The sequence below is a fragment of the Mus caroli genome, unplaced genomic scaffold (genome assembly GCF_978045245.1).
Source record: "Mus caroli unplaced genomic scaffold, Mus_caroli_1 scaffold_3, whole genome shotgun sequence".
NCBI lineage: Eukaryota > Metazoa > Chordata > Mammalia > Rodentia > Muridae > Mus > Mus caroli.
The window spans coordinates 110869176-110882669 of NW_028227258.1; the positions used below are offsets into that span (position 1 = coordinate 110869176).

The 13494-nt window shown below is 46.6% G+C and overlaps 1 protein-coding gene across 1 annotated transcript in view; it reads left to right on the top strand.

Annotated features, from left to right (window-relative positions):
* Setd7 (SET domain containing 7, histone lysine methyltransferase) overlaps positions 1-13494 on the top strand; it is a 44929-nt gene that overhangs the window by 17702 nt on the left and 13733 nt on the right. The window contains exons 3-6 of the mRNA XM_021158736.3: positions 362-563; positions 5914-6103; positions 9759-9840; positions 12625-12742. Coding sequence (XP_021014395.1) covers positions 362-563; positions 5914-6103; positions 9759-9840; positions 12625-12742 — 592 coding nt within the window. The remainder of the gene's footprint in view (positions 1-361; positions 564-5913; positions 6104-9758; positions 9841-12624; positions 12743-13494) is intronic.

Sequence of the window (13494 nt, forward strand, 5' to 3'; positions counted from 1 at the left end):
CGCCTTTTGACATTGTTCCTATGGGAACTCCAGGTATTGTTTTGAATACGTGTAAGGGTTGAAACAGAGCTGAGCCTGTGGGTCCTTGGACCCGATCCTTTGTTTTTCAATGGCTCCGTAGGTAAAGGTGCTTGCCACCAAGCCTGACAACCTGAGTTTGATCCCCAGGACCCACAGAGTGGAATGAGAGAGCCAACAACAGCAAGACATAATCTACCTGCCGAATGTTTGCTGGGGGTGGGGGGCAGAGGGGAGGTGTGCAGGGCAGGGGAGAGGGAGAAGAAGGAAGGAGGGAGAGAGATGGGAGGAAGTATAACACCAGTTCATCAGACTGTCCTTTCTGTCCCGCCTTGTCCCGCAGCACCCTGGAGGGATTTTACGTGGACGACGCCCTGCAGGGCCAGGGCGTTTACACCTATGAGGACGGAGGTGTTCTCCAAGGCACCTATGTGGATGGAGAGCTGAACGGACCGGCCCAGGAGTACGACTCCGACGGGAGGCTGATCTTCAAGGGGCAGTACAAAGACAACAATCGACATGGAGTGTGTTGGATCCATTACCCAGTAAGCTGCCACCTGTTCACTCTGAGAAACAAAGAAGGGAACGTGTTTTAAGACAGCGTTCTGACTCCTCACAATAAATCGTAAATATGTATCCTCTGTGAAGCCATGGCCAGCTGCTAAAGACTTTCTGAGGCCAGCCTACCTGCTGTTGTTCACTAGGACTTAGGACTTGCTAGTAATTGTTGTTCTGAGTCATACTGAGTATTCCTGACTGTTTTCTCATCACTGGGACAAACTAGTTTTATTATACCATCAGTAGAGTAGGGAAAAAAAGTTACTTTAAATTCCCTTGCCCTATAGAAAGAAGCAGAAAGATTTTTTTTCATTGTTGAAATGCATATGGAGGGATGGCTGGGAGTGGCGATGCATGCCTTTAATCCCTGGCACATAGTGAGTTCCGGAACAGCCAGGGCAATGTAGAGAGACCCTGGCTCAGAGTGAGAGAGAGAGAGAGAGAGAGAGAGAGAGAGAGAGAGAGAGAGAGAGAGAAAGGAAGGAAGGAAGGAAGATAAGAGGAGATGAGACAGAGAATCTTACCCTGTAAATCATCTGGCCTCAGATTCACTCTGTAGACCAGGCTGTCCTCGAACTCATAGAAATCCACCTGCTTCTGCCTCCCGAGTGCTGGGATTAAGGCGTGCACCACCACACCCAGCTGTTGCTTAATTTTATCTAGTCTCTTACATGTGAGATTGAATTCAGCAGTTTCTGGTCTTTCTGGAGTTACTACACCCCTGCTGGTGAACAGCAAACACCCTTACCCCAACCCCAACCCCCTCCCCAAACGATCTCACCAGCTCACACTGTTCTTTATAAATCATTTAATCTGCTGAGGAGATGGTTCAGCGGATATTGCTGAAGTAAGTGGATCTGAGTTCAAATCCCCAGAAAGCAAGTAAAAAGCCTGGCTTGGTCCCTTATGCACTCACAAGGCTTTTACTTGGGTCTCATGGGAGGGTCTCTGGGCTGGCATACCTCAAGTTCAGGGAGACCCTGTCTCTGGCACTAAAGCAGAGAGTGATAGATCGGGACACCCAGTGTCATCCTACACACACTTGGTTTATATTTATTTTTGAGACAAGGGTTTCCTATGTAGTCCTGACTGTCCTGTGGCTCAGACGTTACTTGGGTGACTGTCTAGGTAGAGGCAGAGAAGCCGATACTGGGACCAAGGTACCTGCAGTTTCTGAAGGGTGAGAGAGGACTTCTGAGTGGCCGGGCTGAGCTCCATGTTGCTTGGAGCTGGGGTGCTACTGACATCTGAGAGACTTGTCAGAAAAGTGAGCAGAGCCTGTGTAGGCAGAGGATGAGAGAGAGCCGAAACAGGGATTCCCAGAGACTCCCACACCCTGTCATCTCACTTGTGACTAGGATCGACGGAAGTCCTGTGGTGAGATGGAACGTACAGCTGAGACCGTCTCCTACAGTCATCTCACTGACTGTAGTCAAACCTAAAAATGTCTTTAAAAATGACATTATTTTAGAGAATAATATTTTATGTGTTCTTTGAGATATCATACATGTGTATGCAGTGTGTCTTCATCATATGCATGCCCAGCCCCCCCCCAATCCCCCAGACACCAAAATGTCAGCTCCCACTTTTGTGTCCTTTCCCCCTTCTTCCCCCCCTCGCCCCCCATGATCCAGCTAGTACCGCTGCAGGTACCTCGGTGGGGCCAGCCACTGGAGCAACGTTTCACCCTCTGGTCTTATCAAACACCAAGAGAAGACTGTTAGGAAAGAGGCACTGGGAGATAATAACTAGTTCTCAGAATGGCGGACGGCACATGCGGTATCTGTTGAGGGTGGAAGGGGCTGACTACAGCCCGAGGCTGTCTGGAAGCTGAGTCAGTACAGAAGTGGTCATCAGTGTCAGACACTGGCTTGCTGGTCATCACTGTAGTCACTTTAAACTGGAGACGGGGTGGGAACACAGAGCCACTAAGGGCTTCTAGGTCCCTTTTGCTGCTCAAGCACTAGAACTCTGAGGGACTTGGGCCATCCTGGGATTGACAGGACAGTGCCTAGGACCCATTGTAGAGATATCCCAAACAGCCTTTATCTTCTTAATCCCCACCCAAAAGAGAAACGTGTTGTCAACAAGCATTTGATCACCAATCCCGCTAGGGGGAGCCAGCGAGCGGAAGGAACCAGACAATGGCCTCTTCCCCGTGTTCTTTGATAGAGCAGCTGGGCAGTATTTGTTCCATAGCACGAATAACTAAGAGTAGGAGACGAACTATTGTGCCTATTGTTCGTGTGAGATTGCTCTAAGAACAGCTTCTTTTGAAAAATCTCCCTCTAATTATGATACAGAAGTTTTGCCGGTGTTATTTCGGTTTTTGAGACAGTCTTGTGTAGCCCAGGCTGGCCTCAGATTCTCTGTGTAGCTGCAGAGCACCTTGAACCTCTGATTCCCCTGCCTCTGCCTCCTAAAGGCTGGAATTACAGGTGCATGCCACCAACTCAGGCTATGCAGAGCTGAGGCTCAAACCCAGGGACAAGATCATGCTAGCTGAACACTAGCAAGAGGCACCGTCTGCAGCAGCAAGAAATTGGTTTGGTTTGGTTTGGTTTTTAGCTTCCAGTGCATTTTATTTTCTTTTATTATTTAGAAAACCAAAGGATTTCTATTTTGTAAGTGCAAAGTAATAAATTCAGCTTTTGAGAGAAAAGGGTGTGAGGCCCTAAATAAAGGCTTATGTCTGCTTCAAATAGGCAGTAATGTGGTAGGTAGCTCCTGTTGGTTACCACATGTAAGAATAACACACACTATGTGCTAACACACTGTGGCTCAGCAGTAGTAGCCTCAAGGTAGATGGTACAGAAAGGACACTGCATTAGTAAGACGGACAAAGAGCATTGTCTACCCACGAAAATGATGCTATACATTTTTCCTCATAGGTTCTGAAATTTATTTTAGTTTATAATCTCTCCCCCACCAAAGAGTGGTTAGACTGTGTCGATCTGTGCGACTCGTGTAGGTCAGGCCACTTATCCCTTTCCCAATAGTAGCACTGACGGTCACATGAGTGCCACCCTGCATTGCTACTTCGTATAACTGTTCCTAGATTTTTGAGCCCAGGACATTAACCAAGCTATCCGAGGCACCATGCAATCGAATTGTTTAGCAAGCTTACAAGGGACTTTGATTGGTAAGTTATGCAGTAAGGACTTCCAGCAGAGGCCCCATCTCTTGCTTCCTAAATTAGATTATCCACAACACTGTGGTAGCCCCCAGTTCAACTAAAACGTGTTTGTGGGATGGCTTAGTGAGAAGAGGTGTCTGCCACTAAACCGGACAAGGATGGGTCTCCTGGCATCCACGTATCAGAAGTTGAGAACTGGCTTCTGTAGGCGGTGCTCTGACCTCACGTGCACCATGGTGCATGCCCACCCATGCAAATACAGGTGCACACAGGGATATACACACAAAACTAAAACACCAAGCATTTGTTGGTTACCTACTGTGACCCTGGCGCTTGCCAAGACATAGAATTACTCTGGCCTTTGTCCTAAGGAAGAAAACAAAGCTGTCCCTTCCCCTGGAGGGAGGCAGGGCAGCCACCAACGAAGAAGGAAAGAAAGAAGCGACTAGAGGAGACAAGACCTTTTGTTTATTTATTTAATCACTTAGAAAATACAGACAACACTATTGTTACTCATGTAGCCCAAATTAATTCTTTTCTTTTCTTTCTTTCTACCCCTACCCCCCAACTTCGGTTGTCACGATGAGGTTTCTCTGTGTAATAGCCTTGGCTGTCCTAGAACTATGTAGACCAGGCTGGCCTCACAGGGATCCTCCAGCCTCTGCATCCCAAGTGCTGGGAATAAAGGCGTGCACCACCACGCCTGGCTGGCCCAAGTTAATTCTTAAGAACATAGAGATTTAGCTCAGAGGTAGAGTGTTTAGCATGTACTACCATATAAGGGCCCTTGGTTCACTCCCAGCACTGCAAATAATCATGATAATAATAATAATTTTTTAAAGTTCATTCTAACTGACAATTTTATTGTGTTGAATTTTTAAGACAGGATCTCCCTATATAATCCTCGCTGTCCTGAATAGACCGGGTTGGCATCACACTTACAGACATCAGAGATGTGCCTAGCTCTGCTTCCCTAGTGCTGAGATCAAAGGTGTTCGAGACCATATCCAGATGTAAGATTTTCTTGGTAGAGAAGTGAGTTGGGCCTCCTGCAATTCCCGCACTTGAGAAGCAGACACAGCGACCACAGTGAATTTACAGCTAGTCTGTCCTAGATAATGAATCCAAAGCCAGGCTCAAAAACATAGCAAGAACTTTTCTTAAAATTAAACAAACAAACAAACAAACAAAAAACCAGAACGAGAAAAAGGAAGGAAGACAGATGGACTGTAGAGATAGTTCAGTGGTTAGAGCACTGGGTACTCAACCAGAGGACCCAAGTTCAAGTCCCAGCACCCTCATAACTGGCTGTAACCCAGCTCCAGTCCTGTTACCCTCTTCTCCCACTATATGCACGTAGTGCACAGACACATAGGCAGGTAAAGCAGCCATGCACACAAAATAAATTATTTTTAAAAGAAAAGAAAGTTTTAAGATGTGAGACCATGCCAGGCAATTGTGGCGTATGCCTTTAATCCTAGCAGTTCGGAGGCAGAGGCAGGCGGATTTCTGAGTTCGAGGCCAGCCTAGTCTACAGAGTGAGTTCCAAGACAGCCAGGGCTATACAGAGAAACCCTGTCTCAAAAAACCAAAAAAAAAAAAGAAAAAACCCAAAAAACAACAAACAAACAAACAAACAAAAAGATGTGAGACCATATGACTAGCAGATAATAATACCCTGCTATAGATACTTGTACTCCCCCCCCCACACACACACACCTTTTTTGAGGGAATTCGAGACAGAAATAGTTTGTAGCCTAGACTGACCTAAAATTCACAATCCTTATGCCTCAGTCTTTGGAACGCTGAGGTTACAGGTGTGCACTGTAATAACAATAACATACAGCTTCTATTTCCTTTAAATGTTTGCATTATGTTATGAGCTTAACGTGTTTGTTTCTTCAATACACATCAAGCCAGCATGCTACTAACTGATCCAGGATTAGTACCCTGGAGTACCCTTCAGTCTCCTCCTCTAAATGAGGCATGCAAGCCCCCTATGCGTAGAACATTCCAGAAGTCCATTTGCATGTGACAGAGGCATCAAGAGCCTTCTCTCTTGTCAAAAGCTCTAGATTCTTAAGTTTAAAACTCAGTGTCAACTTTCTTCACAGTGGGGTGCGGAAGAGGACTCTCTTGAACTCATACCCTACAGAGGAATCCTTTATGTAATATCTCCATGTCCGGGTTTCTCCTGCCAGGATGGAGGCAGCCTCGTCGGGGAAGTCAATGAAGATGGGGAGATGACGGGAGAAAAGATCGCCTATGTGTACCCTGACCAGAGGACTGCGCTCTATGGGAAGTTCATTGATGGAGAGATGCTTGAAGGGAAACTGGCCACCCTCATGGCCACCGAAGAAGGGAGGCCACACTTTGAAGTGACATCGGGAAGTAAGTTGGATCTGCTTCCAGTGGAGTGACAGGTGGCAGAGTTCCTTTTCTTCCCTGAGCAGCCCACTTTAATGGCATGTCAGTAAGGTTTGGGCAAAAAAACCCAGACCCCTAGGCCTCTCCCTCTTTTATGACAGCAGACGCAGGCCTGCTGTGTCCCGGGTTCAGCTGGTCTAGCCTGGTCTGGGCTGAGCCAGGCTAAACTCTGAGCTTCTGGTCAGATTTGATCTGTGTTTTATCTTTGAGCCAAATCTGAAGGCACAGTGGCCCTGTTGGGCAAGAGCATCTCACAGTGGTTCATAGATGTGTCAGAGAATAATCAGACAATACCAGCAGGGCCTCCTGAAGCCTCCCCGTGAATCTTTCACTCACATATGTTGCAAGTCACATGACAAAGTGTGAGAGACAGAGAAAGTGTAGCGTGTGTGTCAGTGGGATATGCCGAGGAGTCACGGGAGGAGGCGCCCATGACTCCAGAAGGGACAGAGGTGGCAATTCACTCAGTTCAGATGACGGTAGCCCTAAAACACTGAGCTGTGATTTTTATACTATTAAGGAATCAAATCAAATCAACTTCAAAATCTGTATAAGCTGAAGAGCTGAGTAAGCCTGTGAGACAGCTCTGCAGCTAAAGGAGCTTGCTTCAAAAGCCTACGACCTGAGTTCGATCTCTGGGACCTGTGTAGAGAATGAAGAGTCAATTCCTGAAAGCTGTCCTTGGACACCCCCCCCCCCACAAGCATACAGGCACAGTATGTGTGTATGCACACACACATGATAAATATATATAAAATCCTTTTTAAAAGTCACCATTATGAGAAATAGCGAGAACATCCTGTGCTTTCTTTGTGCTTTTCTGTATTTTCACTGTTAGTCTAGGAGCTGTGGAAATAGCTCCGTAGGAAAGTGCTCGCCACCAGAGTTGGAGCTCAAAATCCCATGTACAAAAGCTACCTGGCACTGGAGATGGGGAAAAGGGGAGACTGGGAGACAGGCAGATCCCCAGAACTTGCTGACCAACTCCAGGCCTGCAAAATCTCTGAATCACAAGGTAGATGGGACCTGAGGACCACCCCTCAAAGTCACCCTCGTACAAGTTGCTGCTGGCATTCACCCCAACACACAAGTATAAACTCATTTAATCCCAAAATGAAGGGTGTTTTTTTGGTTTTTGTTTTTAATTTAAAATTGATGCCTGCTGTTCCACCCCACCTCTTTGGCAGGTGAATGGTGGCAAATGCAGAGATCGATGGCTGTCCAACATGCCTAGAAGCCAGAGGAGGGGCGTTGGATCCCCTGGACCTGGTGATATAGTTGGGAGCTGCCAAGTGGGTACTGGGAATAGAACCCAGGACCTCAGCAAGAGCAGTCAGTAATCTTAACCTCTGAGCCATCTCTCTAGCCCATTACAGGAGTTTTGGGTCATGCTTTGTTTTGTTTTTGAGACAATTTCTCTATGTCCCCGGTTGACCTGGAACTTCCTCTGTAGACCAGCTGGCCTCAAACTCAGAGATCCACCTGCCTCAGTCTCCCCAGTGCTGGGGTTAAAGGAGTGCATGTGCCACCACTGCCCGACTCCATTGCGGCATTTTAAGTGGGATCTAGTGGTGCGCTTTGACATTATTCATTGTGCAGCTCTAGAGTTCAGACTTTAGGGCTGGTATATGGCAGCTAAGTGTTCTCAAGTGGGGCTCCAGCCCTAGCCGAGATACAAATTTAAAACTACCCAAGAGGCAGAACTTTAAGTCACATGGTTTGATTCTCAAATTCCAGCAACTACTGAGTCATGGTCTGGGTCACGTTGTCTTTGAGAACGTGTGGTCCAGGTTAAAGATGGATCTTCCCACCTCTAAAGATCCGGATTAAAGGCGGTGCCTCCCACTGCAAATGATTTAATTACGAAAACAGATCCCAGGCTAATGAGATGGCTTAGTGGGTAAGAGCACCCGACTACTCTTCCCGAAGGTCCAGAGTTCAAATCCCAGCAACCACATGCTGGCTCACAACCATCCCTAACGAGATCTGACTCCCTCTGCTGGAGTGTCTGAAGACAGCTACAGTGTAAATATAATAAATAAGTAAATCTAAAAGAAAGAAAGAAAGAAAGAAAGAAAGAAAGAAAGAAAGAAAGAAAGAAAGAAAGACAGACAAATCCCTCACAGGTGTACGGAACCACTTGGATTTTGGTTAGTTTCAGATGTAGTAAAGTTTTACAACGAAAGAAAGAAAGAAAGAAAGAAAGAAAGAAAGAAAGAAAGAAAGAAAGGAAGGAAGGAAGGAAGGAAGGAAGGAAGGAAGGAAGGAAGGAAGGAAGGAAGAAAGAAAGAAAGAAAGAAAGAAAGAAAGAAAGAAAGAAAGAAAGAAAGAAAGAAAGAAAGAAAGAAAGAAAGAAAAACAGATCCCTCACAGGTGTACGGAGCCACTTGGATTTCGGTTAGTTTCAGATGTAGTAAAGTTTTACAACCAAAGAGGGCCATTACACTATCCCTTGTATTCCTCTGCCTGCTTCTTTGACAGGCTGTTTCCCAGGCTCCTGTGTATCTGATGTCTGAGTTTGTGTAAGCCCAAGAGGCTGCTTACCACAGATGCATTGTGGGGCCTGGGAGAACATGATCCCTGAATTCCTCTGGGCTCCCTGCTTAGCTTCACGGCTCTCCTGCCTCCCGTGTAACCAAGTTGCCCACCTGAAAGTCCCACTTTTGCAATCCTTAAGTGGTCTGGTCCTAGGTTGTCGCTGGCTGATTTGGGTTTTCTAACTTAAGTTTGAGGTATTCATGTAGGTTACCATTGTATTTTAAACAACAGGAAAGGGGTCTGGTAACCATGACAGCCACTGAAGGCCTGACTGATGGGATTGCTTGTGTGGTCTTGGTGCTAAAAATAATTTGCTTTGTAGGAGTTTACTACCCCGTACCTGGTTCCAAATCTTGTTTCTTTGTTTATGAACCCTCGGCATTTGCCAAGGTTGACAGAAAGCCAACAGTGATTCTAGGACAGTTGCATATCTATCTTCAGGAATCATCACGCCCCGGGTGCTGAGCCACCAAGACAGAAGCCAAATGACAGTTCATGTAGCATGGAGAGCAATGTCGTTCTTAATTCTGTGAGGCTGAGTCATGTGCTGGGCTCTGCTATAGTTTACAGACTGTCTGGGATGAAGAGACCCTCAGAGAAATTTAAAAACCATTACCCAGTTTGTTCTAATCAAAAAGTCTGAAAATTCTATTAAAAAGTGTTTTTTGTTTTTCTTAAAATTTTAGGTACCCAAGCAGGTTTTTAAGGCACTTGAATAAAGGAAACTCAACAAATAGGAATCCCAAGAGTTAAGTCTGATGGTTGTCCATTAAGACTTAAACTAAACCAGGGCTGGTAAATGCAGGTCTGTAATCTCACCCACTCAAAAACTTGAGGATTATAAGGTCAAAGCCAGGCTGGACAACTTAGTAGGGCCCTGTCTCCTACTAAGTGGGAGGGTGGGGGGAGGCAAGATTCAAAAACCTAATCAAAGAGTAAATGGGCAGAGGTCGACTTAGCTATTCTAGCTGTCGTGACCAGATTGGCACGCATGATTGATTGGGCCCTCCCATGATGAGGAACACATCTGTGTGTGCTGCCGGGCTCTGCACCTGAACTCACGTGTGGATTTGCCTTTTAGGTTCCGTGTACCACTTTGATAAATCGACTTCCTCCTGCATCTCCAGCGATGCCCTCCTTCCAGACCCTTATGAGTCTGAGAGGTAACTGTTTCCTTGTGCCTTTCACTGCCCTGTGTGTGCCCTGGTGGTGGGCACCCTCGTTCTCCTGTGGCTCTCTGCTCAGGCTGGGCTCTTGCTCAACCCCAAGCCCCTCCATAATGAGCGCTTTTCCTTGGCACATCTTCCAAGTAAGGATTTGGGTATCCTGAGGAAGACCAGTTACACGCTTATAGCGAGCCTGACCGTGGAAAGTGTCTACACTATCAATAGCCAGTTCATCTTGTCCCAGAACGAATTCTCTAGGAAAGGTGTTGGGTCAGTCCGTCAGTCCCTTTCTCAGGACTCCGGGTGGATGGGGAAGCAAGCACGTACAAATTAGAGAACAACTTCTGAAACCAGTTCTTTCCTTCCACCAGGTGGAAGGAGTCAGGCTTGAAACAGGTGCTTTCACCCACAGAGCCGTGTTACAGGTCCTGTCAGGGCTCCCTCTAGCCTCCTCCTTTCAAGCCTGCCCTGTCCCTTCAGCACAACTTCTATTCTCTGCAGCCTGATCCTTGGACCATAAGGCAACCTCCTTATTTATAACGGAAGACAGTGTAGAAAGACAGCTAATAATGGCGATCATAAAAGCTCCCCGCCTAGTCAAGTCTGGCCATTTCACTCCTAACCTATGCAGTTGGCTGCCCTTTAGCTTGGCCTAGGTGCTCAGAATTCTCACTCTCCAGCAGCTGGTCTACTTCTGAGTAAGGACAGTCCACAACCCCCAGGGCATGGGTTAGCTCTTGTTTACTTTCTGCTCCCATCTGAGAAACAAGCCTTCTCCTGGTCTGCCTGACCAAGCTGATCCCGCAGTGCCACAGGCAGGGAGAAAAATGTCCTTTTTTGACAAGAGGTTCTGGCCCAGGGCCAGGGTGCAGACTGTTTTCTGTGTTAGCCCCAAAACACTACAGGGCCAACTGTAGCTATCAAGCTAGGCTGCTGTTGTGAAATTCTGCATAGCAATACTCTCTCAAACCGCTTAGCTGTTTACAGGGGCGAGCATTTTGTGTTCTACGCATGGTTCGGAGGGTTGGCTTCGGTTCAGCCATTTTTTATTTGGGCTTCACCAGGCTCAGCCAGACTAGGCTGGGCTCCAGGATTCAAGTCGGGTTCAGGTCTGTTTCACATCTCTTCATTCCAAGACTCTGGCTAAAGGAAAAACAACTCCAGGGCATATTTTTTTCCTGGAGACAGTGGAAACTGGAAGAGACTGGCAGAAACTCATCATGTCTCTTAACACCTGAAGCCAAGCAGCAGGGCCTTCCTCTGTCTTCTAACAGCAGAGTCAGCAGGGTGGGGTATATACAACGCTCCTGCGCTGAAGGGAGTGTCACGAGGTCACCTGGCAAAAGGGTGAGATGTATCATTCTGTCACAGGAAAGGAGCAGAATTGGAAGCAATAATTCAGCTTTCTAGTCCATAAAAATAAGCCAAAATTACAGGTGTCCAGCCTCTAGCAGGGCCATCCATCACAGCGCATGAAGAAATGGAAGCTTTGTTGGTGGAGCATACGTTTCTATTACATCCACTCCACAACCGAGAGTGCTTGTCTTGTAAAGCTATTCGTAGGAACCTTTTTCACCCTGAGTAACAATGTGGAAGCTTGGGGGGCCTTGTGTTGTCTGATGCACAGACTCATCTCTCCCTCTGAGCCCAGCAGTAGTCAGACACGGTCTTCAGCAAACTGGGAGAGACAACTGTGTCTCAATAAAACTTTATCAACAAAAATGAGCAGCAGTCAGATTTGACCTGTAGCTAGCTGACCGCTGCTTTAACCCCTTTGTTGGGAAATTCTTGTTGGATATATCTGATTCATTGTCACCTTTTGTGTGAACAGTCCGTCTTGGCATTTAACTAAGAAATGGTCTTTCTCTGTGATCTGGCTTTGAAAAGCTGGGGAATGTTTTCTTGTCTGGTAAGACTAAAAATCACCATTAGCTGTAAATGTTATCTTCCTTTTCAAAAAGGTATATCAGGTATGGGTAGCTTTAGAGATCTATAATAATTACTCCTTGTTAAAGAAGACTTTTTTAAAAATTATGTGTATGAGTGTTTGCATGTGTATCTGTGCACCATGTGGGTACACTGTTCACAGGGGCCAGAGGAGGGCATCAGATCCCTGGCACTGTGGTTACAAATAATTATGAGATGCCATATGGGTGCTGGGAACCAAACCCAGGTGGTCTAGAAGAGCAGCCATCTCCCCAGCCCTAGGGAAGCTTGTTTGAGGCCTGGGGATGCGGCTCCGTTAATAGAATGTGTACCTGGTATTCTCAAAACCCTAGGTTTGATCTCTGGCACCACAGAAAATTGGGCACTTGAGGTGGGAGCAGGAAGATTGGTAGTTCATCATTATCGTCAGGTGGTTGTCACTGGATTCCCTGGAAGCAGAGGAAGGGGATCTCTGTGAGTTCGAGGCCAGCCTGATCTATAGAAAGAGTTCCAGGATAGCCAGGGCTACACAGAGAGAACCTGTCTCAAAATAAAATAATAATTAAGAAGGAGTTCCTGTTGTCATTGGCTCAGGAACAAGTCTGAGGCCAGCCTGAGCCAGATACTTCATCTAAAGGAGTGGGGTAGAGTTCAATTTGAATACAGAGCTTGCAGAGATAAAAGGTGTTTCTTCCATTCCTGTTACTAACATATTGCAGTTTACTTTCTTGACCCTCCCCCTTCCTTTGTTGAATAATTGGAATAATTTGTAATGGAATTTTGGTGATTGACATGAAGTGATGGGTCACGTTGAAAAGCTCACGATCTGATTTTTATTATTATATCTATATTTAGGGTTTATGTTGCCGACTCTCTCATCTCCAGTGCTGGAGAAGGGCTGTTTTCCAAGGTAGCAGTGGGACCCAATACTGTTATGTCGTTTTATAATGGAGTCCGAATTACACACCAAGAGGTAAGGGGGAAAGATGTGAATTCAACCTAATGGACTAAAGTCCCTTAGCTTAAGCAAGCCTCTTTCATGGTCATGGAAAGTGGGACAATGACACAGTCTTGTGTCTCCTCTAGACCACGCCCAACATCTGAAACCCAAGATCTAGTTAGATTCCTAATAATGAATTAATGGCCTCCAACGTGGTATGTTTTTAGGAAAGTCCCCCCGCCCCCATGCTAATGCAACATTATACGATAGTCTCCATCTTGCCAGGAAGGGTTTTAGTGGGGGAAAAAAAATCCAAACTCAAAAGCTAAAAGTTGACAGGCAGGGTGCAGTGCTGCGTGCCTGTAATCTTAGCACCTGAAAGGCCGAAAGCGTGAGGGTCGTCCAGGTCCATTACACAGCGGTGTCCCCATCTGAGTCTCAGCCCCTGAAAATGAATTCCTTTCAGTCTGTCCATCATCTACTCTCAGAATCATGAGGGAGTGTCAGGCAAGGCATGGACCCATACCCCCTTTGTTTGTGAGGATGAGGCTGGAGAGTCATGCGTCCTGGGCAAGCCTGGGCTATATAGGTCAAGGTCATATCTTGTGGGTTGGGGGTAATGGAGAGATGCTGCAGCGATTTAAAGTGTCTGCCTTGTAGGGAGAAGGAGACTCGTCAAGTCCCCAGAGCCTCAGTGTGAAAAGCTGGGCGTGGTGGCAGATGCTTGCAACCGTAGCCCTGGGGAGCTGCAGACAGGGGCGTCCCTGGGACTCACTGGCCAGCCA